Source organism: Tenrec ecaudatus, chromosome 5, assembly GCF_050624435.1.
Source record: "Tenrec ecaudatus isolate mTenEca1 chromosome 5, mTenEca1.hap1, whole genome shotgun sequence".
NCBI lineage: Eukaryota > Metazoa > Chordata > Mammalia > Afrosoricida > Tenrecidae > Tenrec > Tenrec ecaudatus.
In genome coordinates, this window is record NC_134534.1 from 70,567,450 (window position 1) to 70,594,895 (window position 27,446).

Sequence of the window (27,446 nt, forward strand, 5' to 3'; positions counted from 1 at the left end):
CCTATGTAGAAGTTAGCCGGTATCTCAGAAGACGAAATCATCTTATATGAGGACCTAATAATACTAAAAGTAATAGGCTGGTAATAAGGAGTGTGTAGGAAATTGTATGAGGGAGCACAAACAGTTAATAAGTAGCCTAGTAAAGTCTATTAACTATATAAAATCCATCAAGTATTCTTATTTTCATTATTTTTTGTGCACAGCTTATGCAATTTTAATGAAATTGCACCGATCTATATTTTAATGCCTCCTTTATATTCCATCCAGAAGAGCTTAGTTAATGATTTTTAATTGTGAGCGGGATGAGCATGAACAACTGCTTGCAGAAAACAGACTGCAATGCATCATGAATATTCAACAGAAAGTACAGTTATATAGAAGAGGAGGAAACAGTAGAAAAATATATTCAAAATTCCAGTCAATGAGAGGCGAGAGAAGTTGGCTGGGATGCTTTTAAAATTGGATTCCCCGTTGGAGGCTCTCTGACAACCTGGAACCAAAAAGTCGGGATGGCACCAGCCACATGGGGCCTGTAGGGAAAAGCATTCTGGCCAGGAAAACATACAAGGAAAAGGCTCTGCAGTTTCAAACTGGGGTCTTTTCCAAAAGTTTGCTGCTGCTCCTAAGATTAAGCTGGGAGGTGTCATACTACAAATACCAGGAGCTTATTGAGGTTTGTGGGGAAATGTCTTGACCTTTCATTTTCCCACGGTCTTTTCTGAAGTCCCATCATATATTCTGACTGAACACTTGAGACTCTTCTACACATTAGAGAAATGTTCCAAATATTCTTTTAAGGAAACACCACTATCATGTGCACTAGCAGAAAACAAATTATTCAAATGTACCAAACTAGTTTGGATCTAGGCTGATGCGCTTTCAAATTTATTTAACATAAAGCCACTATTTTTTAGAAAGAATTTTACAAATAGGTAGGTCATCAAAACATAAATGAAGAGTGGAATTTTGAAACAAGATTATATAACAGCAATTACTGGGGAAATTAAGAGTAAAAAATGTACGTGATCTACATTCTGACAATAACTTAACTATGGGCTTTCTAGCAGCCTGTGCAAAAAAGAAAGGGGCGGGGGTGATATTTGTTACACGATTCAAAATACCCATGAGATAATAACAAAATAAGTAGAGCTAATTTTGGCATTATAAAATTATGTGGTTCTCATAAGAGAATGCTGCCTAATGTCTAATGTATGAATGTGTCCGTCCCCCATCATCTTTCAATAGGCACAGCTGTGTTGTTCTTGGGCTGATTCTCATGAAGACTCTCAACAGAAGCTTCCTGCCTCAGCCCACTGCACAACTCACTGAACATAATTCATCAAAGAACCAACCTTATGCAGAATGATTGCCAAGGTCATTGCTCAAATAAATTTATCTAAGAAATTAATATTCCTAATAACATGAAAAGTTAATGCACATGACATTCATGAATTCTTCTCTGGATATTGTTTCTCAAAATTGAGCAATGGATAAGCTTATAGTACAATTTCTGCATTGTATTCCAAAGGCTGTACAAAGGGTATGTGACCTATTGAACTCAGACTACAATGCTATAACTGAATGTTGAGAAAGAGTTAAGAACAGAAAACTTCTGTTTTTCTTCTGCTAAAACGTTTTGGGAAACTTTAGAAAGTCTTAAGCTTCCCCAAAGTAGAGCATTTACCATCCGTGAAAACGTCACAATGTTGTCTACCATATCGCTGAGAATACCACTGAGAGAGAAGAGACTAGGGAATGTCTCAAGAGATACTTTTGGTGTTTGATGAACTGTAACTACTTCAACTACAATTTTATACAATGCAGACATAAATATTACATTCTATAAACAGGAACTCTAGAAGAAATTAAATAACCAAAACAACATCATATTTTCTAGAAATAAATCATAAGAGTGAAAGAGTAAAGAAAAGGTCCCAAAATACTATAGCTGCAGTAAGTCTTACACAATGGAGTTCACATCGCACAACAGAACGCAGCTCCAATGGACAGACAAATCAGGTATAGTAGCAAGGGCATATAGATTTTCACTGTGCATTTAGATGAATTGTGCAGATTTATTTACACTTCTACACACCCCTGGCTATTCTTTAAAAGGAAATTTCTCTGGTTTATATAAGAGAAACAACTGATTGTTATTGCTTTGTTATTAGATAATGTCAAGTCAGTTTTAACTCATAGTGATTATATGTGCGACAAACAAAATGCTGCCAGGCCTGCATAATCCCCCCAATCATGACCATTTCCAGTATATTTTGATGAAACACGAGTTGAAGGCAGAAAATGGCTTATTTTAATTTATATTTATGTGTCTAATCTAGCAAACCATAAATGTGTGCTAAGTGAATATAAAATCTCAAAGATTATGAACCAGAAAATGTAAAGTCATTAAGAGATAAGAAAGCCCTAATGAATTTTCAAGAAAGTAAAAGTTTCCTTAAATGACTAAGAATATTCTCAGGCCCGGAGTGACAAGTGATTATTTATAGGAACCAGATATAAGAGAGATCATAAATTAACACAAAGTGTCTTTGATCACTATTTACTAGAACACCTATTATGTAACATAAAATTTTAAGTCTTGAAGGTATAAGAGGTTAAAAAACTAACTATAGAAGTTCAAAGGCATAAATCTATAAATGTGACATGAACATTTAAAAATTGTCAGTAGATTCCCCTGTCCCTCCCCCGATACACACACAGTATAATGTGTGCTGGACCTGATCTGGTGTCCAAAACTTTCTGCATTTTTGGTTTGTATTGTTTTCTTCAGTTTTTGTTCATTTATTGTAGAGTGCATCTCAGAGGTATTATCAATGGACGTCACCCTCTTGAAGTTGTGTTATATGTTTTCCCGTTTTTTCGGTATATGAAACCTAGAATCAATGAAACTAGAGGGACAGCATGTAGAAGAAGAGGTTCAGGCGAGGGGGCACAGTGGTGGAAGTGGGGCAAAAGGGAGACATTGTCAAGGAGTCCATGTAGAAAAAGAGTGCTTGGAAACTGATTGTAGTAGTAAGAGTACATGCTACTGGACATGATTTAACTTTAGAATGATATATGTATTAAATATCAACTATATATACTATAAATTTCCTCATAGGCTCGTGATATAGTGAGTTTTTATTTATTATAATCTAGCTTTTAAAAAAGATCACAGTGGATGTCATAAACAGTGAAGTAACACATTGATTAGAAAATGTCAAAGGGTAGCTGGAGACGGCAAGGTAACAGAGTATAATGAGATGGATAAAATCCTAGAGCCAGAAAACTAAAAAGGAAGAGCATGCGCAGCACATCTTAAGCTGAAAGAACTCCAGAAAAAAAATCTAAGTTCAAGTTGCAATAATTAAAGATTCTATGAGCAAAAAAACTGAATGATGCAGAAAGCATCCAAACAAATGGAAAGAATAGAGAGTCGCTGTGTCAAGAAGAACCAGTCCACATTCCACCTTCTCAAGATGTAGCAAACAACTAAGAACCAATGGAAGTGAGGGAAGAAGTGCAAGCTGCCCTGGCAGAATTAGCCAAAGCAAGGCTCCAGGAACTGCTGGAGCACCACTCAAAACGCTCCGTCTAGCAGATGGAGCACTGGAAGCACGCGTCTCTGCCAGGAAATGTGGAAGACAGCCACCTGGCTGACTGACTGGAAGGGATCTGTATTTGTACCCATTTCACAGAAAGGTGGCAGACCAGAATGCTCAGATTAGAGAATGATATCATTAATATCACATACAAGTATAATTTCGCTGAAGATAATCCAGCAGTCCATTGACAGGGTGCTGCCAGACTCAGCTGGATTCAGGAGGGAGCACGGTATAAGAGCTGTCATTGCTGATGGGAGAGAATCCCAGAAAGATGGTTATTTGTGTGTTAGTGACTATGCAAAGACGTTCAGCTGTGTGGACCACAACAAACGATGGAGAATTTTGAGAAGAATGGGAATCCCAGAATACTTGTGATTTTAAAAAAAAATCATTTTGGGGGGGGCTCATACAACTCTTATCACAATCCATACATGCATCAATTGTGCAAAGCACATTTGTACATTCATTGCCCTCATCATTCTCAAAAAACATTTGTTCTCCACTTAAGCTCCTGGCATCAGATCCTCATTTTCCCTTGTCCCTCCGCACCTCACCCTCCCTCATGAACCCTTGATCATTTATAAATTATTATTTTGTCATATCTTACACTGTCTGGTGTCTCCCTTCATCCACTGTTCTGTTGTCCGTCCCCCGGGGAGGAGGCTATCTGGAGATTGTGCTTTTGATGAAGCTGTACATGGGGCAAGAGGAAGTGCCAAGGTAACATGCGAATAGCGCACAGTGAAAGCCAGGAAGGGTAAGGAGGTGGAGTGTATCCTCTGCTCACACTGACTCAGTCTCTGCACTGCAAAGTAACCAGAGAAACCGGATCACTTGGAAAAGAATGTGGCATCAGGCTCTGTGAAGGCTCACTGACAACCCGCTGTATGCTGATGTCAAGCCCTTGCTTGCTGCGTGTGAGGAGTTGAAGCACTTATGTAGGAGCACCAAAGAGTTCACTATGGATTCTAATACAAGGCAAATAAGGCCAGCCCCTCACACCGGGACCAGTAGCGAGCATCATGCTAAATGGAGCAAAGGTTAGAGCTTTCCAGGACTTGTCTGGCTTGGATCATGCCCACGGAAGCAGCAATCAGGTGTCAAACGCAATTTAAACATTGTGCTGGGTAAGTTAGCTGCACCCTGCCTTTTTAAAGTGTTGAAATCAAGGCTGCTACTTTGAGGACCAGAGTTTGCCTATTCTGCCTAGTTATATATTCAGTTGTCTCACATGCATGTAAAAATTTGACATTGAATAAAGAAGACCATAGATATATGGATGGATTTGCATAATGGTACTGGTGAAGGATTTGAAAGTACCATGTGAAAGGGCAAGAAATACGGCAGCAATGCTCCTTCGAAGCAAGTATGGAAAGCCTTCATCTTTCATACTTCGGACATGTCATCAGGGGAGACAGCATGTCCCAGAAAAAGAACATCAAGCTTGGTAAAGCAGAGGGACAGCGAAAACCAGGAAGACTCTCCAGGAGATGGAGTGACACAGCGGCTGAAGCAATGGGCTCAGGCATAGGGACAATTGTGAGGATGGTCCAGCATGAGACCGGGCAGGGTTTCTTTCTGTTGTGCATGGGGTCTCTCTGGGTCGGAACTCACTGCAAGGCACCTAACAACAACAACAATAACAAAGACAACAAATCATTTTTCGCTGACCTGACGACCACTGTTTTCATAATGCTCCTCATTCTCCTCACGACTTCACAAAATATGCCATTCCTTGCAAGAAAGAATGGTAGAAGTTGTTTTGTTCCTGCCTCACTAGCCTGCAAGGGCAACAATGCAACAAAATCCCAAATAATGGAGCATTGAAGCACATGCTCTCTGGAATAAGAATGGAAGTTGTTTTATCAATAAGCCATCTTACACATCTGGAAAAAAGTAAGACTAGCAAAAGCCCTTGGTCTTTGCCTTCAGGGAGTTTATATTCTAAACAAAAAAAGTAAACATATATAAAGCAAATCAAGTGAGATCAAGTGACACAGCTGGTACATTGTGGATTTTGTAGTTAAGAGCAATCCAGGCTGCCTCACTGAGATAAAAAACAGACATTCTAAATTGCTTTCTAATTACAGAAAATGTTTTTGGAATTTTGTCCAAGCATATTGTCACCTTGGTGATACAGCAACTCACACACACCCTGCCCACCAAAGAGCATGAGTGTTTACATACACAGAGGCGCAAGTGTGCACACGAGCACACTCATACTTTGCTTTTCCACACTCTCACTATAATCTCACTATAATTTTTGCTACAATCTCACTATAATTATTCAGGTATTCCAGAGTTGTAAACTACAAAAGCATATAAACACTCCTGAATTCTACTTTCAGGCAACTGATAACACAATCTTCAAAACAATTTCTCCAAGGGGTGAATGATTGGCCATTATTTTACGTATAAATGAGAAGCAGTGGCATCTAATGAGATGGAAACCTACAAGCATGAGGTGTTAACCAAGTGCCAAACAGGAATGGGTTTGAAAATACTTTTCAGTCGTTTAATATATTCTTCACAAAAATCCCTCTTAGAAACCTTATATAGCATTTTTCAAAATCTTTCGTGGAGTCATTGAATTCTATTTTTCACTGAAGCTCAGAGATTAATAAATCACTTAGGGTCAGATGATGAGTGTTAAACCTGCGTTATTTCCAAAGACTTGCCTTTCTCCATCCGCTCTAGAGCTGTGACAGGCAATGTCCTCGCTAAATTAAATGCACATGAAGTCACAAGTCCTTTACACAGTGATGTGAGTTAATTTATCAGTCACATTCTTGACAGCAAGTATTATAAAGGGGGAAAGATAGTGAAAGCCTAATTAGGTGGTTAAGTACATAATTAAAAGTTATTCACTGTACATAAAGGCAAATTAATTGGATGGTGATGATTTATGCTGGGTCATAAAAAATAAATGCTGAAATGTCATTTGTTACCTGGCTCCCTCTTGTTGCATAAATAGAGGTGGGTGGGACACATGTCTCTGCTATTTAATTCAACAGCTGTCAGCTGAGCCCCTACTATATACTCCATGTTGGACTGGGCATGGTAGTAGCTCCCCAGTAAAAGTTAAGACAAAACATTGCTTCCCACTCTCGAGAACCTCTGATCTACTTTTGAACACAAGATTTATAGATGGTGTGATATATGAACAAATAGCAGTTGTCAGCAGATTACTGGTAATAACAAGTCGGAGACTGAAGAGGAGCCCTCTCTCCATAGGTAAACTTGCTCTCTCCTATTGGGAAGCTGTCACTCAGAAAACAGGAGCATTATTCCCACCAGTTCAATCAGTCCAGGAGCACAGATATCAGGGATACAAGAGTGATATAGTTCCATCACTCTCAGACCCCAATGACTTTATGGTAATTTTATTCCAAAATAAAAATAACAATATTCTGAAGTAATAATATACCTAGAATGGGTCCACAACTGTTGGACCTAGTATCCATTCAAATACAATTGATGATAACATTTCCAAAATAAAACAAGTTCACAAAATTTGACTATCATCTATAGATAATTTGTATTTCAAATGAATACCAACCATTACTTTAACTTCTAGTTTTTATAAAAGAATAAAAATACAATGAGTGGAAGTTTTAGGAGACTCAACTTAAGTTAAGACACAAAATAAAAGTCATTCTTTGACTAATCATATCTCCTACAAGTAAATCCCTTGATATTTGTCATCCAACCTCTCATGCACACATAGTAGATAGAGGCTAGATGGATGGATAGATAGATGATAGATAGATAGATAGATAGATAGATAGATAGATAGATAGATAGATAGATAGACAGATGATAGATGGGTAGATGCTTCTTTACATTAAGCTCTATATCTATACTTTTATTACTGTTGGTATGGTTGTTAGGTACCATTCTGTCAGCTACAATTCAGCACGATCCTGTGTACAACAGAATGAAAACTTGCCGGCCTTGCAACATCCTCACAATTGTTCTTATGTCTGAGCCCATTGTTGCAGCCACTGTGTCCATCCATTTCCATGAGGGTCTTCCTTTATTTCACTGTCCCTCTACTTTACCAGGCCGGAAGTCGTGTCCTTCTCTAGGGACTAGTCCCTCCTGAAAGCATGCCCAAAGTATGTAAGATGAAGTCTCACTACCCTTGCCTCTAAGGAGCAGTCTGACCATATTTTTCCAAAACAGACTTGTTAGTCCTTTTGGCAGTCCATAATACTTTCAAAATGATTGGCCAGTACCCTAATTCAAATGCATAGATTCTTCTTTTAGCTTCCTCATTCAGTGTTCAACTTTCACATGCATATGAGGCAACTGAAAATATCATAGTTTGGGTAAGGCACACCTTACTCCGCAAAGTAACCGCCTTACTTTTCAACACTTTATAGAGTTCTTGTGCAGCAGATTTACCCAGTTCAATGCTTCATCTGATCTTTTGACTGGTGCTTCCATGAGCATTGGTTGTAGATCCCAGCACGACAAAATTCTTGACAGCTTCAATCTTTTCTCCATTTCTCATAAAGTGACCTATTGGTCCATTTGTACGGACATTGGTTTTCTTTGCATTGAGCATAATCCATCCTGAAGGCCATAGTCCTTGATCTTCCTTCATCAACAAGTCTTTTCTAGTCCTCCTCACGTTCAACAGGTGTGTCCTCTTCATGTGTAAGGCTGTGATAATCCTTCTTCCAATCCTGATACCATGTTCTTCATACAACCCAGAGTCTCTGATTATTTGTTCAGCACGCAGGTTGAGTAGGCATGATGAGATGATATAATTCTGGGGCACACCTTTCCTGATCGTAAGCTCCTCTGTACACCCTTGCTCCATTCAGACAACTGCTCTCGAACCCTGCGCAGGTTCCACATGAGCACAATTTACTGTGCTGGAATTCTCATTCTTCTCATGTCTATTGCTGTTTATTACGGTCTGTGCAGTTGAGTTCCTTTTAATTATATATACAATACACCCACACACCATAGTATCTTCATAGGCTTCACAAATGCCAAGAAAAGGCCATACACACATGTGTGCATGCACAAGAACATACTCTCTCAGGGAATAGAAAAGCTTTACTCACCTAGAGAAAAGACATAGTAAGATGTCTTTTCATTAGTGTGCACTATTCTCCCAGAGTAAGCGGGATTATCCCACCAAAGGCCAGTGGAAGGCAGATGTTCTACCTTCACACCTCTTCTGACATGGTAAAAGGGATACAATTTCCTCCCCACCAAGGTCAGATAGAGAATGGGGTTGGTCAGATGCAAGGTGGTCCCCTTGCATGTGCAAGAGAGAGGGATTTACTGATTTAGAACAAGGAAACGGCTTCCTTGATAAGAAGGACCTGGGAGAGTGAGAGGCCCAGTTCCCAGGCTCTTTATCACAGGGGGGGTCTGGGCCCAACCCCTTCACTTGAGTGTATTGGCTCAGAGATACAGAAGTCATACAGGAGAACATCCCCCAATAGGCAGCTTTACATTTCTTCTTTGAAAAAAATTACAGTTGTTGAGAAATTAAAAAATATATAGATAATAGCACAACAAAATGTTAGGAAGACACAAGATTGTGTCTAGGTCAGAAATTGTCTTTAAATGGATTACTTATCGTAAAAATAGTACTTAGTACTATGTGATGGCTTGAGTTAATTCTCCATGCTCGAAGTTCCCTGGGGGGCCAACACAAGGATCCATTAGTGATGTCTGCACATGCACTGGTTGTGTGATAGGAGAGGAACACTGAATGTGAAGAAACCATTGCTTTTATAATTCAAGTGTGCCTATGAGTTGACTTGGCCTTGCAGTGGCACAGTAGAAGCAAAACTTACTCCTTGTCCAGAGAAAAGCATTAATAATCTCTCAATGCTGCCTGACACAATCACAACCTTGACCAGAGCAGGGCCTGTGTGCGTGGCACACCAGGCAAGCACATGCAGGAACACCAAGAGCATGTGGAAGCTTGCCTCTTGATTTTTTATGGTACACCCTTAGCTTACTTAGACATTCATTTAGTGCTTTTATGCTTTTCAGTTATTAAAAGTATGCATTTCCTCTCAAAACACAGCTTCACCTACATCTAAAGGTCTTGCTATGGTGTTGTCTCTAAGTATCTTTTGCACCTAAGAGTTTTCTAATTCACATAATGTTTCTCCCTTTTTAGTTTTTGAGCACTACATAATCATGATAACAGTTTTATATTGGTTCAGTTTCTTTGATAACACATTCGTGTTATCTGTGTACCTGATAATACATACTTATTTTCCAAGTTCTACATTTATCAATCAGATGATACCTATGGAATTAACTGCTCAGAACTTCTATATGCCATTTATCTGCTGAACCATTATTAAGGTAACATGTTAAATTTTCTATCACAGTAATATTTTCTATGTCTTATAATTAGATAATTCCTGCTTCATGCAAATTGATATTATATCAATGGTAAAATACAAGATCAGATTTTCTTTTTTACATATTTATCAAAAGGTTTCTTCATAAGTATATATTCTGATCAAGTGAATAATACCTGTTTCTTAATCCAATATGTTATTTTATATTTTGTGCTTAATTATATATTTGGATTTATTTCTAATTTCTATTTCTTTTTCCCAAAACCATTTATTGGGAGTCAATACAGATATGTCATTCGATAGGTCAATCAATCAAGCAGTATTGTAAAATTGATATCACAGTAAGTTTCGAAACATTCTGATTTTGATCTTCCTTTGCCATCTCTCCAATGAGCTCATTGGAGGGCAAGTACCAAGCAGGGTCATGATGTAAGAACTTATCATTCTTAAGTTGGAGCTAGAAGTTAGCGCGAGCCCAAAACCCATTCCTGGACCTATGCTTGTTTGGTTTTTACCTGCCCTTGACTCCCTTTAAAGGCCTCCTTGTGCAGTTATGGTAGAGAGATCAGCTCCATGGGGCCTAGCAATCTTCCATTTATATTGTCTTTGATTAGCCCCTGGTACACATTTTATAAAGCCCTGTTGAGAAAGGAATATTGGGCCAATGTGGGCTAATTCCATATCACAATACCTGAATTATTCACTTGCACAGAATCAATCCTTTCATGGCAGGACGCTATTTACACCAACAATGGGAACTGGTTGTCAGGGAAAATTTATAATAATATTCACTGAAAATGTCAGTTAGAGATTTTACAGAATAATATATATCTTAATACAGCACATAGGGCATTAAAGAGGTTAGTCAATGATTGCCCACCTACCAAGAGTTCAATAATTTTTAATATAGCTGTCTTCTGCTTCTTCAAACACCATGAATTTTAGGTCTTAAGTTCTCAGGTTACGAGCATGTTTGAAGAAGTGTTCAGTTCACCTGGTGGAGTTCCTGCAGCAGATCTCACTGGTACAGCCTTTAGAGCATGTCACTTGTCTTAAAGATCTGGAGTCCAATGCCTCTGTGTTCTGTGGCACTTGTCCTGGGTCCCCAGGATGTGCCAGAAACTTAGGCCAATGAGGCTTATTCGGTGCATACTACCAGGGATGCTCCCCCCATAGGGTCCTTGAATGTATTCTTAGTCAACACCACCCCCACCCCCCGCCAATTTGGAGGTCTGTCCTCACACTTTTCCTACCAACAATCATGCAGTTGTGCTCCCTGAGACTTGTCTGCTCCCTGTCCCCTCTCCTGATAGTGAAGAAGTTAATTCTGGAAGTTAAAGCAAAGCCAGGGGCTGGCTGTGGAACAGACCGTCAAAGGCTCATCTGAAAATTCAGATTGATAGTAAAGAAAATTAAAACAAATTCACAAGAGACTAAATACAATCTTAGTATATCCCACCTAAGTTTAGAGAATATTTTAAAAATAGGTTTGTATCACTAAACAGTTATGGGAAAATATCTGATAAATTGTGGGACACCACCAATCACATCATATATGAAGAAAGCAAAAGGTCATGTAAAAAGCAAAAAAGGAAGAAAATAGGCATGAAGGATGTACCAATATTAGAAAAAACCACCAGTGTAATTCATCACAGGAACAAAACCAAAAAGCCATATGATTACATCAGTTCATGCAGGAAAGGCATTCAATGAAACTGAATATGCATTCTTAATAAAATAGGAATACAAGAAAAATTCCACAACATGATAAAGGCCAAATATACAAAACCCAAAGCTCACATCTTACTTAATAAAGAGAAATTGAAAGCATTCTCCCTAGAAACTAGACAGGGCTGTCCTTTATCACCACCCTTTTAAAATATAATCCTAGACATTTTAGCCAGAATTATATGATACCAGGAAGATATTAAAGGCATCCAAATTGGCAGAGATGTAGTAAAACTCTTTATTTATAGATGATATAATCCTAAATACAGAATACCAAAAAGACTCATTTTAAAAAATTGATGGAACTGATTGAAAAAGTAGGCAACATAGTATGCTACAGGACTTATATACAAAAGTCAACTGGAGTCTTGACTATCAAAAACAAGAACTCCCAAAAGGATATTAAAATATAATTTATAATAACTACCCATAGATAAAATACTTAAGAATAAATCAAACCATAGAAATGAAAGAGATACATGAAGAAGAGTATGAACACTTCTATAAGAAACCAAAAGACTTACATAAATGGATTCTTGCCCCATGCTATGGGTAGCAAAATATAATATAGTGAAAATGTCAATATTATTGAAAGCACTCTATAAATAAAATGCAATTCTCATCCAAGCCACAGCACACTTCTTCAAAGAAATGAGAAATACTAATCACAAACTTTTCGTGTAATATAAAAAAAACCCACTGTGGTAGTTATACAATCTGTTTTCAATTTGAGAGGATTAAGAGTAAAGGTATCAATCAAGTCGCAGCTTGATGACCTCATTTTGAGGCACTAAGGAGATAAACAGATCACTGGAGGCCGGACACACACTGACTCCCTGGGAGACATTGCACCTGACAAGACATGTGGAAATAAACTAGAGCCCTGGTAGCTGGAGGAGCTACATGGATGCCTGCCAGTGCTATGATGCTTACAGTGCCACTGGAACCACAAGACTTCCCACCCACTGGCTGTGATCTTCCTGTATTCAGCACCACTACATTTGTTTCACGAGTCTGAGGAGAGGACTTTATAAATTGGTATCAGATATGTGGGCTAATATCAGACTTATGGACTTGATCTGGACTGGGCTGGGATGTTTTCTCAATATTCAATAGCTCTTGTACATAAAGCTCAAACTGACACACCCACTATAAACAAAGCAGCATTAGAACATGAAAACAAAGTAGGAGGCCTTTCCTTGTCCAATTTAAAAACCTATTACACAGATCAGATAACTAACAGTTTGGTATTGGTACAATTATAAGTATGTATACCAATAGATTAAAACAGAGAACCCAGAAATACAACCTGCACCAACAGACAACTGAAATTTTTACAAAGGACTAAAATCAAATTAAACAGGGAACAGATAGTCTTTTCGGGAAATGGAGCATGAAAAGTTGGATCTCCACCTGCAAAATAAGAAAACAAGACTCATACTTCACACCAGGCTCAAAAATGAATTCAAGATGGTTAAAAGAGCTAAATATGAACCCTGGAAGCGTAATGATCATAAATGAAAAAAGAGGGGCAGGGTAAGGGCCCTAATGCAAGCCATTAATCCACGACCAGACCTAATGAAAAGCATCCACACTACAACAGGGAAAACAGAGACCTGGAACCTTCTAAATATACTACACTTACGTGCATCCAAAGATTCCATCAGAAGAGTAAAAAGAAACCCCACAGATTGGGGAAAGTATTTGGCAATACATCAGTAAAAGGGCTAATACCAAAAATCTATAGAAAACCACACTCATAGATTGTTGGTGGGCTTGCAGAATTGTATAACCACCATTGAAAACAGTATGGGACTTCCTTAAACAAATGCAAATAGAAAACACCACATCATCCTGCAATCTCTCTACTCAGTACAGATGCCAAAGAATTAAAGAACAAAACATGAACAGACATATGCTCATATGCATTTATAGCAGCAATTTATGTAACAGCAAAGAGATGGAAACAACCAATGCCCTGTCTACGGAGAAATGGACAAGCCCTGGCACGTACACACAACTGACCAAGGTGCATCCTCACAAAACATGTCAAACATCTCACGGCATGGACAGAAGTGGAAGGCATGATGCTCACCAAGTGAGTCAACCTCATAAAAATAAATATTTATGATAGCATTATTTAAAAGGCACAAAATTATTTTGTGACACACAGGCTACTTTCAAAAAATATATAAACAAAGAAAAGGCCAAAGTGAATGTCAGGAAAGTCCCTGAACCTTGCTCTTGAATTGAGAGTAGCTAAGTGGAAGAAATGATGAAATAAAAGAGCCAAACAAAATATTTCAAAGGTTACATTCAGAAGACAAAGTAAAGAAAATAATGAACTATGTAAGGACCTGTAATCAGAAAGTTAGTAAGGAAGAACACAGCTTGCCTCGGGCTGAAGTAACTGAAGAAAATACTCCAGGCTGAAGGTGCACTATTTAAGGTGTCCATAAACAAAAGATTGCATCGTGCAGAAAGTATAAAAGACAAATCCCTCAGGACCAATAAAAGGGGGCGGCGATAATAGGAGAGTAAGGGTGGGAGGGGGGAGTAAGGGGGAACTGATTACAAATATGGCCCCCATCTCGGGGACAGACAGCAGAAAAGTGGGTGAAATGAGACCGCAGTCGGTGTAAAACATGAAAAAAAATGATAAATTATCAATGGGACATGGAGGAGGGAGTGACAGTAGGGGAAGGAGAGGGGGAAATGAGGAGCTGATGCCAGGGGCTCAAGTAGAAAGAACATGTTTCGAAAAGGATGGTGACAACATATGAAGAGATGTGTTTGACAAAATGGATACAGGTACGGATTGTGACTAGAGCTGTAAGAGTCCCCAATAAAATAAAATTTAAATTAACTAAAATGATTAAAAGAATACATAGTTACTGTACCAAAAAGAAGCGGTCAATATTCAACTATTTTAAGAAATAGCATATGATCAAGAGTTGATGGAATTTAAAGAAGTTCAAGTTGTGCTAAGGCATTAGTGAAAACCTAGGCTCCAGGAATAGACAGATTACTGATTCATGTTTCAACAAACTGAAGAAACTCTGGGAGCACTCCGCATTTATGCCAAGAAATTTGGAAGACGGTTATCTTACAACAAACTGAAAGTGGCCCATTCCAAATCAAGGTTACCCAACACAAACTGGAAATGATCAAACAATATAGTTAATATCACATGTAAGTAAAATTTTACTAAAAATCATCTTTAAATGGTTGTAGCAGTACATTCATAGGAAGCTGCCAGAAATTCAAGCCAGATTCAGCAGAGGACATGAAATGGGTGCTATCCTGGCTGACCTCGGATGCTTCTTGGCTGAAAGCAGAAAATACCAGAAAGATATATGCTGGTGTTTTATTGACTATGCAAAGGCATGTGATGGTGTGGATCAAAGCAAACTGTGGACAACATTGCAACATAAGGGAATTCCAGAACATTAATGTCAGAACACTATGTGCTCGCTTGGAACCTGTGTATAGACAGAGAAGCAGTCCAAGCAAGACAAGGGGACAGACACTGGTGGGTGTCAAGATTATATCTTTTCACTATGCATACTCCATCTGTATGCTGAGAAAATAATCCTAGAAGCTGTTCTACATGCAGAAGGCCACATCAGGATTGCAGGAAGACTAATTAACAATTTGTGATCTGCAGATGACACAACCTTGCTTCCTGCAAGCCAAGAGGGCTGGAAGCACTTGCTGGTGAAACTCAAAGCCTAAACTAAACCTTCAGTGTGGACTGCAACTCAATGTAAGGAAACAAAATCCTCAGAGAGAGACCAATTGACAACATCCTGAGAAATGAAGATTGGTTTGTCAAGGGTTTCCTTTTGCTTGGTTCCATAATCAAAGCTCATGAAAGCAGTCGTCAAGTAATCAAACGAGGTACTGCACCGGGCAAATGTGCCATACAAGACGTCTTTACAATGTTGAAGATTGAGACTGCCGTGTTGAAGACTAAAGTGCACCTGACCCAGGCCCCTGGCATTCTCAATCACCTCATTTATCTGTGAAAGTTGGTCAATGAATAAGAGACTGCATAAGAATTTGTATATTTGAATTGCAGAGTTGGTGGAGAATACTGAAATTATCATGGACTGACACAGGAGTAAACATATTTGTTTGTTTGTTTTTTCAAAGAATTGAAGCCAGCATGTTTCTTAGAAGTGGGAATGACATAGTCTCATGTACTTGGCACACGTTAGCTGGGAAGACCAGTCTGAGACATCATGCTTGGTAAAGTCGGTGGTCAACAAAACAAGATGAAAATCTTGAAGAAGAGAGACTGACTCAGTGGCAGAAACACTGCGAGCTCAGCCATCACAACAGTTTTGAAGATGACATGAGACCAGCAGTGTTTCTTTCCTTCTCTTGGACAAAAGGTCACTGTGAGTCGGAACTGACAAGATTGCAACTAACAACATTATTTAATCTTTAAATCCTCATATTTAGGTCATCCACCCATCCACCCCTCCCCCACACAGGCAAACAGCCCTATCCGAGGGAAGAGAGATACTGATGGGAAAACAAGTCAGGGGAGGGGAAGGGCGCAAATACATCTGGGTGAACGTAAATGTCCGTCTGTTGGCAGGAGAAGAGGGGCGACCGAGTCCCTCCAGTTGGGGTGAAGAATGACTGAAAATGCTTTGGGGGTTTCCCTGGTGGTATGCACTGAATGGGCCACCTTGACCCAGGCTTCCGGGTGCGTGCCGGGGATCCTCGCGGGTGCTGTGGAACGCTAGACACTGAATCCTGGATCTTTGAGGTGCGCTGCATGCTCCGGAGGCTGCATCGGTGAGATCCCAGGTGGGAGCTCCACTGGGGAACTGGACTCTAGCTCAGACACACTGGTAACCTGAGGATTTATCATATATACTCGTCTATAAGCCGAGTTTTTAGCACATTTTTGTGCTGACCCCCTTCCCCCAGCTTATACTCTAGTGAGAGTCCCCCTTACTTACTCTCCGGTGCAGAGCCCCGAGGGCGCCTGCAGCGTCTGTGGCTGCTCTGACGACTGCTGGTATCACCGCTCTTCTTTTATCCAGCACGCCGTACTGGACAAGGACCTGCCCGCTTCGGTGTGCTGTACCTGGGCGCACCGCATCCTTGTCAGATGAACGCTGGAAGCCTCCGTTCTTCTCCCGGTCTTCTCCAGGGCTTTTACAGTCTTGCCCGTGCTTTTACAGTCTGACTCATGCTTCCTCAGGCCCCCTTGCTCCACTCAAGCATTGCTGAAGACAAGTACTGGTATTTCTCTAGACTTGGATATATAGTACGCTTATTTACAGTACTTAGTCTGCTCTGTCTTATTTTATATTTTCGTATGAACCCCTATCTGGACCCAGAGTTGACAGTGCTTGCATAGAGTAGCCTGTGTCAGGACTCATCATAGACGCACTGCATTGTGCATGCCCTGTGTTACTGCATGGGTTGTGCTAGCACTTCCCATACATACACAGTACTGATGCAAACGCACTAACGCAGCGCGTGCAGTAGTAACACGGTGCTTACATCACACAGCATGTATATTATGAGTCTTAACGCAGGCTGCTCTGTGCAGTCTTGTCATCACATTCTGGAATATAATCAGCCTGTGCTCAAACTCTACAAGCTGCCTTGTGTGCATGCGGTAGGCAGTGTATGCAGTAATGCAGCACATGCAGTATCACAGTGTGTGCAGTTATTGTTGATACCATATTGGTTTTGTTGACCCTCTTTCCACTTAGAGCTGTTTTCTTTGAAATAAATATTATTAAAATATATATAAAACCTACTGATGCCTCAATTAATGTAATTTTATTGGTATCTATTTTTATTTTGAAATTTACCAGTAGTTGTTGGGTTTCCCACCCTAAGTTTATACTCCAGTCAATAAGTTTTCCCAGGTTTTTTTAGGTAAAATTAAGTGCCTAGGCTTATATTCAGGTTGGCTACTATCCTAGTATGTACTGGTAAGTTGTACAATACATGGTGTCTGAGGAAGTAGAAGACAGCTGTACCAAGGTTGTTGGACTGTTGGTAGGTGGTTAAGCATGGTATTGCTACATCAACATAGGATGCATTAAGATATATATTATTTTGGCACACCTGTGACTGACATTATCAGTGATTATTATTGTGAATTTCTCTGAGAGTTAACCCCATTGTTTGTGTAAATAGTGTCCAGCCATGAAAGGATTGATTCTGTAAAAGCGAATAGTTCAGGTACTGTGATATGAAGTTAGCCTACTTTGGCCCAATATACCTCCTTCAATAGTGCCTTAAAAAATTAGTATGAGGGGGTTAACCAAGGCTGCGGGCACTAAAAAGCAGTTTCAGAAGTTCTAAGCCACCAGCCTCCAAGTGAAATAAAGTTATTTTTGGTCGTCGCCACCCCCCCCCCAAATATTCAATATTAATGGAAGATCTTTATGTGCCAGGGGAGAGGGTTGATGAGACTCTATACCATAAATTATAAAGGGGGTTTTGAAAGCAAGCTAAAGGCAGATTTAAAAACAAACAAACAAAACACTTAGATCCAGGAATGGGCTTTAGGCTCGCATGAAATCCTAGCTCTAATTTAAGAATGATTAGTTCTTACATAATGTCCCTGCTTGCTACTCGTCTTCAGAAAGGGAACACAGAAGCTCTGGATGCCATAGCAAAGTGCGGTGAAGAAATCAGATGGTGCCAGGCTATCACATGTTATATGGTCTGGGGTTTTAAAGGCTTGTTTTCAAACAAGCAGCCATCTAAGTGAGATGTCAACTAAGTCCACATGGCAGAAGCACACTAACATCAGTGACCAAGGGGTTGTAAATCATATAATCCAAAGTTCAGGGACAGAATAGTATCAGAACCTAAATTGTGAGATTTTGGTTTGCAGAAGCCTATGGATGAGAGTGGGAGCCCAATATAACATTTATGAGATCTATCTAGGAAATAAGCCTCTGATGACTACCCTCTATCTATTATAGAGGGACAATAAAAGATCAAAATAATAACCTGACTGGAACAGTTAAGACCTTGTCAGTTGATCCGCCACTCTGATGCATGTTGGACCTGATCTGCTTTTCAACCTTTTCTGTATTTTTTTGTTTCTTTGTTCATATTGAATTTTTGTTATATGTTTTTCAATATGTGAAATCCAGAATTGATGAACCTATAGAAACAGTAAGTAGAATAAGGATTTTGGAGGGGGTGTGCAGTAGGGGGCTTGTAAAAGGGAGCCAATATCAAGAGAATGTCTCAAAACTGATTGTGGTAGTAATTGCACAATACTTCTCGATGTTATTGAACTATGGAACATGTATGATATCTGTATTAGCTCCCAACTAATAAGAATTTTAATGACCTCACATTTAGCTAACTGGAGCCCATTCACGTAGACTTTTGTGTCATTTTGACCACTTCCTTTACGTTCCAGTATGACATTGTGCCGGGTCTTCTTATTCTTTCCCACCTCCCAAACTGAAACCAGCTATTTACCCAAGGATCACTAATTCAACTTAATAAAGAGTTAACCTGGCAGGAATTGTGGTTATTTGCTATGGGATTGTTGCTAGTCTGAGGCCTCCACAGTAGTCAGAGCTAGCAAACAATGTCTGTATACCGGTTGCACTTCGTAACACCGGGCTGTCCTGAGCCACGGCTGACTACGGCAGCTACTGCCACTATGTATTTATTAAGGGGCTTCAAAATGTTCATGGAAAACCTGAAGTAAAAGATAACGGAAGTGTTTTATGAACCCTTTGAAGCCCCCTGTATTTAATCATCTGTAAATACACCTCTTGCTCCTCACTTATCGACTATTTCATTATCTGACAGTTGGCATTTATGAAGATAGTAAAAAAGTGACAGTGACTATTTTCTGCATGAATGAGCCAGTGGACATGGCAGCGACTCCTGAGAAACATCTCCTAACTCTAGGAAGGTCCCAGACAGCCTCCACGAGGCTGGGCCATGCTGCCCCATGTCCTACAGCCTCTCTGGACAGTGAGTACATTGGGGGAATACACAGGATCAAGCACCCTCCATGACAGCGGTTCTCAACCTGTGGGTCGCGACCCTTTTGAGGGTTTGAATGACCCTTTCATAGGGGTCACCCGATTCATAAGAGTAGCAAAATTACAGTTAGGAAGGAGCAATGAAAATAATTTTATGGTTGGGGGTCGCCACAACAGGAGGATCTGTGAAAGGGTCGCAGCATGAGGAAGGTGGAGACCCACTGCTCAATGGCACAGACTCTACGGAGATGCACAGGCATCACTGAGACTGTCTATTGTGGGTTCCCAGGTGTTCTGAGGCCCTGCAGCTCAAAGTTGCTATGGGGTGGGAAAAGAGAACGGAAAGAGACATCAGAGAACAAGGGTGCAAGATTAATAACATCTCAAAGTGAGCTGAAATGGGCCTGCTGCCTTCACAACAGTTGGGTTGGATGCACATCCAGGCCCCAAGTACCTTCTCCGCAAACCCTAAGCCTCAGCGACTTGGCCGGAAGTGAGGCCAGAGGAGAGGGTCCAGGCAGGATCACCTTTGCAGGATTTACATGGGGTGGGCAAGGACGTCTGGAGGTGGATCTGTGAATGAAGCAACAGACTCTCTAGTCACACAGCCTAGCTTTATTGATATTTGTCTCCTCCCATCCTTCTTCTCCACAGCTGGCTTGTCTCTGAGTCTCAAGTTCATCCGTTCTAAACTACTAGGTGGTCTGAGGGAGAGAGACAGGCCTTCTCTTCCTGTAAACAGTTACACTTTCAGAAACTCGCAGGGGCAATTCAGCTTTGTCCTATGGGCGCTGTGAAGTAGCATGGACTAGATGGCAGTGAATTTGTTTTTTGTTTTGTTGTTTTTTATTGTCACAGTGATGAACATCTTAGTCGGCGTCTTAGTTGTTATTATGGCCAGGTGTTTGTTTGTTTTATTAATTTGGACAATTGGATGTCCTCAAACCAGAAGAAAAAACCTCCATTTTCACATAACGTCAAGTTTTGCCTAAGGACATGAACTTTGAAACCTAACCATGTTGCTATAAGTGAGGAGTGGATATACACACAAGCCCCTACTTATTCTTTATCTATGTGTGCATTTATGTGTGTATGTGTATATATATATATATACATATATATATAATCTCTAATATTGAAAGTCATGAAATAGCAACTACCTTCCCCATTTCTATCCAACACTATAAGGTTCATTCTATCTTTACCCCTTTTGACATTTGAAACGCCCATTTATATCAGTGAAAAAGCTGGCTTGCGTTGTTTTGAATATATTTACTTTCTTTTTTCAGATAATTCATCTCAAATAACAAATCTCCTGAAGCTGCCACACCACTGCCCCACACAGGCCCTTCTTAATGCTAGCCATGAGACACTCTGCACAAACAAATTAGAAATCTCTTTTCAAAGGCATGCCGAATGACTTTCAAATTTCAATTACTGAGGATGTAAAAAGAGAATAAGGGCCTAAATTATTTTTGTTGTCTCTTATTTCCACTCTCTGAAAAGGGATCCATAAACCATATATCCTCCTTTTGAATATACTGATGTTCTTTTCATTTACTTAACTTTTATAAAGGTATTTATTGAGCCTAATTTTGATTCACTGTGTTATATTATTCATGAAGAATTTAAAAATAATCTATTAAAGCATAAATAAGTAAACTCATAAGTAAATGAAAATATATTCAAATACTGCTCAAAGTAATTAAATAGCAGTGTTCAACTTGGGACTCCAAACAAAAAAGGAATCCCTTTCTTTGCCTAAATACCCTGAGATTATAAAGATGAATACAAATTTAGATTCAGGCAAGGTCTTCGTAAATTCAAGTTCTGGGGAAACTGATTTATCAGGGATTACTCAAAGGGCATATTTATAACTTGTGAAATTAAACAATTTAAAAATGACAGGGCTATATTTTATTATCTCCCCTCCCCCCCTTAAGCCTTTTCTAAGTCATTTTTATTAAAATGATATTTTCATAAGTTTGAAAGCAAAATTATCTTGAAACATTAAAATACCTTTTTCTAGGGAGTGGGGTATTCCTCCCTTGACTTTAATAAAGTAGCTATTGTTGTTAGCTGTCATTGAGTCATTTCCAATTCAGAGCCCCCTTTGTACAAAAGAACAAAGCACGGCTTGATCAGTCCTGTGTCATCCTCACCATTGTTAACTCTGAACCAATTACTGCAGTCGCTGTGTCAATCCATCCTGTGGAGGGTCTTTCTTCTTAATCTGATCCTTTAGTTTCCCAAACATAACGCCCTTCTCCAGGGACTCCTTTCTCCTAAGAACGTGTCCAACGCCAGAGTTGCCAGTCAGTCACTTCCATTTGACAACAAAGTAGGTAGAGCAGGGCGAAATGCAGCTTGTCCCTGTGTCCTTTGACTCTGAACTCCACGGCTCTAAATAAGCTTAAAACTGATACAAACATAGGAAGTACTTGTTTTCACACATTAGCTCAGGGCAGCCCCAAACTGTTAGCCTTAAGGAAAGGAAATCAAAGAAAGCTCCACATATATCTCAGATCTCTAACTTTGGAGAGGGGCAACTTTCAGACTGTAATTCAAAAAACAGAAACAGGAAAAGACAAAACAGTGAACAAAACGGTGGGTTCCCTGTGCTGTCGAAACACATTGGGAGCTTGGGCTGCAGAAGTAATTCACATGAACAGATCAGCCTTCCGGAGAGGAAAGAGTTTTGCAGTTGCAAATGATGTTGGCCTATAATTGGCCATGCTGTGTTTGATATGAATTCACGTCATAATATGTATAAGCATCCTAGGAGAAGCAAATGATTTTGCAGTGCTTCTAACTTGAAAGTCATCGGTTCAAACGCACCCAGTGACAGATATGACAAAGAAAATGAATCAGACTGCCATAACTTAGAAGCCACTGGGCGGAATATGACGACCAAACCACATGCATGCCACGTCACTAAAGGTAAACTTACACCTGTGAGTAAAGTAGTCTGGCCTAAGAAAGGAAATGATAAAGTAATTCCATTCTTTTAGAAAAGGTCAGACTGTAGCTGTTAAAGTGTAATAGGTGCCCCCATTTTCACTATACAAAACTTACTCTGTTGCCATTAAGTCAATTCCCACTCCTAGTGACTTAAATAGGCTTTCCAAGACTAAATCTCGATGGGAGCAGACAGTCCCATCTTTCCTTGGAAGGGAGGATGACGGGCTTAAATCTTGGTGTGAGCACTTCTAGGCCTACCCCAAGGCACCCACAGCGAGATTTAAAAATGCAATGTCTACATCTTAATTGTTGTAAATGTGATCAAGACTGGACAAATCTAAGACTTCTTCTGAGTGATACTTTTCAAATTATTATTCTCCCCTTTTTGAAAGTTGGCTACTTTATCGTGATATTTTTCCAAACCAGACAACAATTTGGGAGCTAAGTTAAACTGTTTTCCATATAGCAAATTAATAAGTTGATCCCAATAGATAGCTGTATGCCAGATCATGATTGCATGTAGTAACTTCTGGTTGCTGACATCCGTGGTTGTTTTGGCTCGCCACTGGGGTCACGACACGTCCTGTATTCACATCATCCATCTTGCCTAAGTGTGTTGAAAACATACACTGCTTTGAGGGGAGCAAGACCAATTCCTATTTTTCCAGTTAAGTGAGAAGTTATGTGTATAAACCTGAATCAAATGGAGTTTTAGTCCTAATTTATTATAGTGATGTCAAAAGATTCCTTATAGATTGATGGCCAAGCTGTTCACTGCGTTTGCCCTGAATAAATCAATGAAAATAATAGAAATATTATGGTTTTTTTTTAATTCTAAGAGTTCACAGATTATAAATAATAGTTATAATTTTCACCTTACATTTTCATTTTATTTCATCAAAATATCATTACCCAAGGCACAAATGGAAGGATTTCTACATGTGGCTTTGTATTAGCCATTAAAAAAATATCTTGCAGGGTTGGATTTCTGAGTTTGAAAGATTAGGATCTTCGTCTTCTGAGACATTTGGTCACTAGCAACATAGATCATAAAGTTATGTTTTACATCCTAGTTTGTTTAGTAGAGTCTAGGTTCTGAAAAGCTTATATGCCATCATCTAAGATACAACTATTGTTCTCTACTCACCTGCAGCAAAAGAGAAAGAAGGAAACCAAAAACTCAAAGAAGAAATTCGTCTGCAGCAAAATGGTCTGCACGAACCTCAACCAACCAGAGACTGAGAAAGCTAAACAGAAGCCCAGGCACCACTGCCAGCCACACCAGCCAGGGTCAAAAGAGATGGACATTGGTGGAACAGGAGGAGAACATGTGAAACCGAATCCCAAATTATTTTAAATTAAAAACAAAATAACTAACAAAAGAAGTCGACTGGTTGAGATCGGAGGACTCTTGTCTGGCAACTTTTTGAACTTTGGACAGAAATTAATCCTTGAGCTCCCTTCATATTAAATAACCAATTGACAAAAAAAAACATAAGAGACCAAACAATAAACAATTACTTTACAACAATGATGAGAATATAAGTAGGCAAGTACACTGAATTAATGAACACTGAACAAGTCAATTAGAAATGGGATGCTCGTACTTTGTTAACCAGTGTAACTGAACAACCTGCAGAGAAATGCTAATTGGAACCTAGACTGCCGTGTCAGCCTTCATGGAACAGAATAAAATACTATGTTTTAAAAATTCCTAATTTACAAAATCCATAAAGAGACTATACAAAATTAAAGCCAGCATTTTTCAGGATCTCTGGTGTCTCCACACAACACATCAAGGCAAAGCATGGATAATAAAACAAGGGGAGTCACTGGTTTTAGGTGATTGGCAAAACCAGTCTTAAAACACTCTTCTTAATTTCTGGCCCAGTGATTAAAATAGTAAGCACTATCTGTCCTGTTTCTTACACTATTACTTGGACCCCTTCATGACTTCAGTTCTTTACGGCTTAGCCAGCTAGGACTTCACAAACTCTTCAAGCAATGGACGTTCTGAGAGCTTTGGGGGAATTTATTAGATTAAGAAACCCATTTCCTAGATAGCACCTCTTCACTGGTTTTCTAGTATGAAGAGAAAGAGGCTACAAATCAGTGATATTTTCTGTATTTATGATTAATTTCTAAAAAAACATGTTCTAATGATCATAAGGGCCAGTGTCTCATTCTGCTTTTAATAAAAGACAGCTCATTACCCTTCCCTCAATAATTTCAAGGGCACATCGATCCTTACAAATTAACAAATCATCATGGCACTCCAAGAGAATGGGAGGGTATACAGCATGTCACTTTAAAAATTGGTGAAATTCAGCATACAAGGTCATTTGTTTGTTGTAGGGGTCTAAAGCTTCCATGAGAAAATATGAATTATTTCCATTGCATCACATTAACTAGTGCTGACTATCTGGTCAGCATTACATAAAAGGGAAAAGGACCACTTGATAAGTATAAAATAGGACTTATTTTTAATTATGTAGAGAGTTTCCATGTATTTTATCAATTGGAAAGAATGTTGAGAATTGTTAAATAACTGAAAAAAATAAGAACATCATTTGGTAAAAGCAATTCACTTACTCTTGCTTCCAAATATCTATTTGCTATGAGAGTAGCCAGCAAACAAAACACTTAATGTATTTGGGTTTATTTTGATGCAGTTAATACAGAGTGTCAGAGAATTATTACACTTATGTTTTTTAATTATAGTAGCCTATAATTATTAGACTAACAAAAAATTCAATAATTCTGATAATTCAGCAACTCTGGCTTGCTTTTGCACTGACTTAATTTCCTAACACTTCCCACAGAAACCAAAAATGAAGACAATTTCAGGGCTTTTTGACCCTAACCGACAATGAATTTCAATAGTTATCTTTCAAGATGGTAGAACGTCTCACTTGAAGTTGGGCAGAAAAACTTCAAAGTGCATATCAATCATGGCCATTTGACACCTGTCCTGTAAGAAAAAGGTCTATTTGACTATATTCTTAACTTCCTCATTTCTGCCTTCCTTCTTGATGTAATTTTTTTAGACTAGGAGTATTAATTAGCTCCAGCACCACCCCACCCCCTTCTCTGCAGTTCTCATTCTACTCTCTCCAGTTGTCAGAGAAGCCCCTCCAGTCTCAGAGTTGTCCACCGCATCGGCGTCTCCCTCTGGCGTTTCAGCCTTGCACAAACACTAGAGCAGAGAATTGCCAGCAAATCCCTACAAGTGCACCACTGCTTCCGCGGGCCACCTCCGTGCACCCTCCCCTTTCCACTCTGGAGAGGGCTTAGCGCACCCCACCCTACCCAGTCCCAACCCTCCTCTGCTGGCCATCCCAATCCCTCCCTGCGAGCCTCACATCTGGTTGCTGTCCTCACATGCCCCATCCTTGCCCAGAACCACTACTGGCTGGACGCTCTGCCCGAACCCGGCTTCAGTCTCCCATCCTCATTCTCTCGCTTTCTCGCTCATCCTGCCTGTTCTGGATTCCTGACAAGTCTTTTGATGGAAACAGCAAACGGCTCGCATCTAATGTCTCCTTCTCGCATACATGTGTGGTTTTCCAGCATCTTTCCCGGTCCCTTTCTCCCAGCTAACAGGGAAAGGTTCTGAAATGTGAAGGAGCCTCCCTCATCCGGAGACCACCTAAGTCCTCCCCCTGTCCATTTCGGGTCCGACTGCACTGACGCCTCCTCTTAGTTGTGTCTTTCTTCCATTTAACCATAATCCGCCCAACGGCTGAGTGCCTCCTCCACCTTTTGGGGTCTCCTGCCATCCACTGGGCGAGGGGGCTCCACCCACAGCATCTAGAAGAAAGTGTGCGGTCTGAGTGTGTGCACCCAGGCATGTCACCCTGAGCGGGTCCCTGTCCTGCCCATGTGGCCGCAGGGTGCAAGGCTGGCTGGCAGTTCAAACTTGCCGTGCCAAGGGTGAGGCTAGGCCCTGCGGACCTCACCTGTCCCGTGCCCGAGACACCTGGCCTGGGCACAGCGCTCTGGGGATACACGGAGCCTCCTCCCGCGCTCTTGTTCACTAGCTGGACCTTCCCTGGGGGTTGGGGGCGAGGGTTGAATTCGCTCACTTCTCCCCTCAAGGACCACCAGGACTTCACTCCTAGAGGGAAGCTCACCTCGAACAGGGGAGCGATCTTGTTCTTCTCCAGGTAAGCTTGGATCCGGGTTTGCTGGTGAGACGCCATGGAGAGACCTTGCGCGCCAGCGGCCGGAGGACTTGGCCAGGACGGACCCTCCCTTCTTCTCCGGACGGGAGCCCGCCGCTGCAGCGGGTGGGGCGCCGACCGCCTGAGCCCCGAGCCTGGGCGCAGCCCGGCCAACTCGCACAACTCGGCCGCAGAGAACTCGCTCCTGGTCCCTCCCTCCCGGGCAGCAGCCCCGAGTTGGGGGGGGCGGGGGCGGAGCGAGCTCAAGAGGTGCTCCTCTGCCAAAAGCACCAGGGGGTGGGGGGGTTGGTGGCAGGGCGCACGGGGACCCAGGGGCGCCAAATCGCAGCGGCGAATGCTCGGGAGCGCGCGCGCGCGTACCTGTGGCGAGTATGTGTGTGTGCGTGCGCGCGCGTGTCTAGTGTGCTTCTGCAGCCGTGCAAGGGTGTGTGGCCCTCACCCAGGAGGTTCCAGGGACAAACAGCCCGGGCTTCTCCCCAGGCTGGCTCGCCGGCCACCGCTCCCTAGCGACAGTGCCGCTCAAAAAGCCAATGGCAAAGGTGCTTCTTTGCAAGTGCACATAAATCTAGAGCTTGTTGGCTGCTCCCTGGCAGCTACAAATGCGGTTCGGAAGGGTAGCTGCCT

At 40.6% G+C, this 27,446-nt stretch overlaps 1 protein-coding gene across 3 annotated transcripts in view; it reads right to left on the reverse strand.

Annotated features, from left to right (window-relative positions):
* Positions 1 to 27,031, reverse strand: part of C5H8orf34 (chromosome 5 C8orf34 homolog) — a 417,612-nt gene extending 390,581 nt beyond the window's left edge. For 2 of the 3 annotated variants that reach the window (XM_075549598.1, XM_075549597.1), the window contains exon 1: positions 26,772 to 27,031. In XM_075549598.1, coding sequence (XP_075405713.1) covers positions 26,772 to 26,840 — 69 coding nt within the window. In that variant the 5' untranslated portion in view covers positions 26,841 to 27,031. Of the gene's footprint in view, positions 1 to 21,839; positions 21,986 to 26,771 lie in introns of those variants that run through there. The other variant, XM_075549596.1, reaches the window with a different exon arrangement.
* Between the last annotated feature and the right edge of the window lie 415 nt (positions 27,032 to 27,446).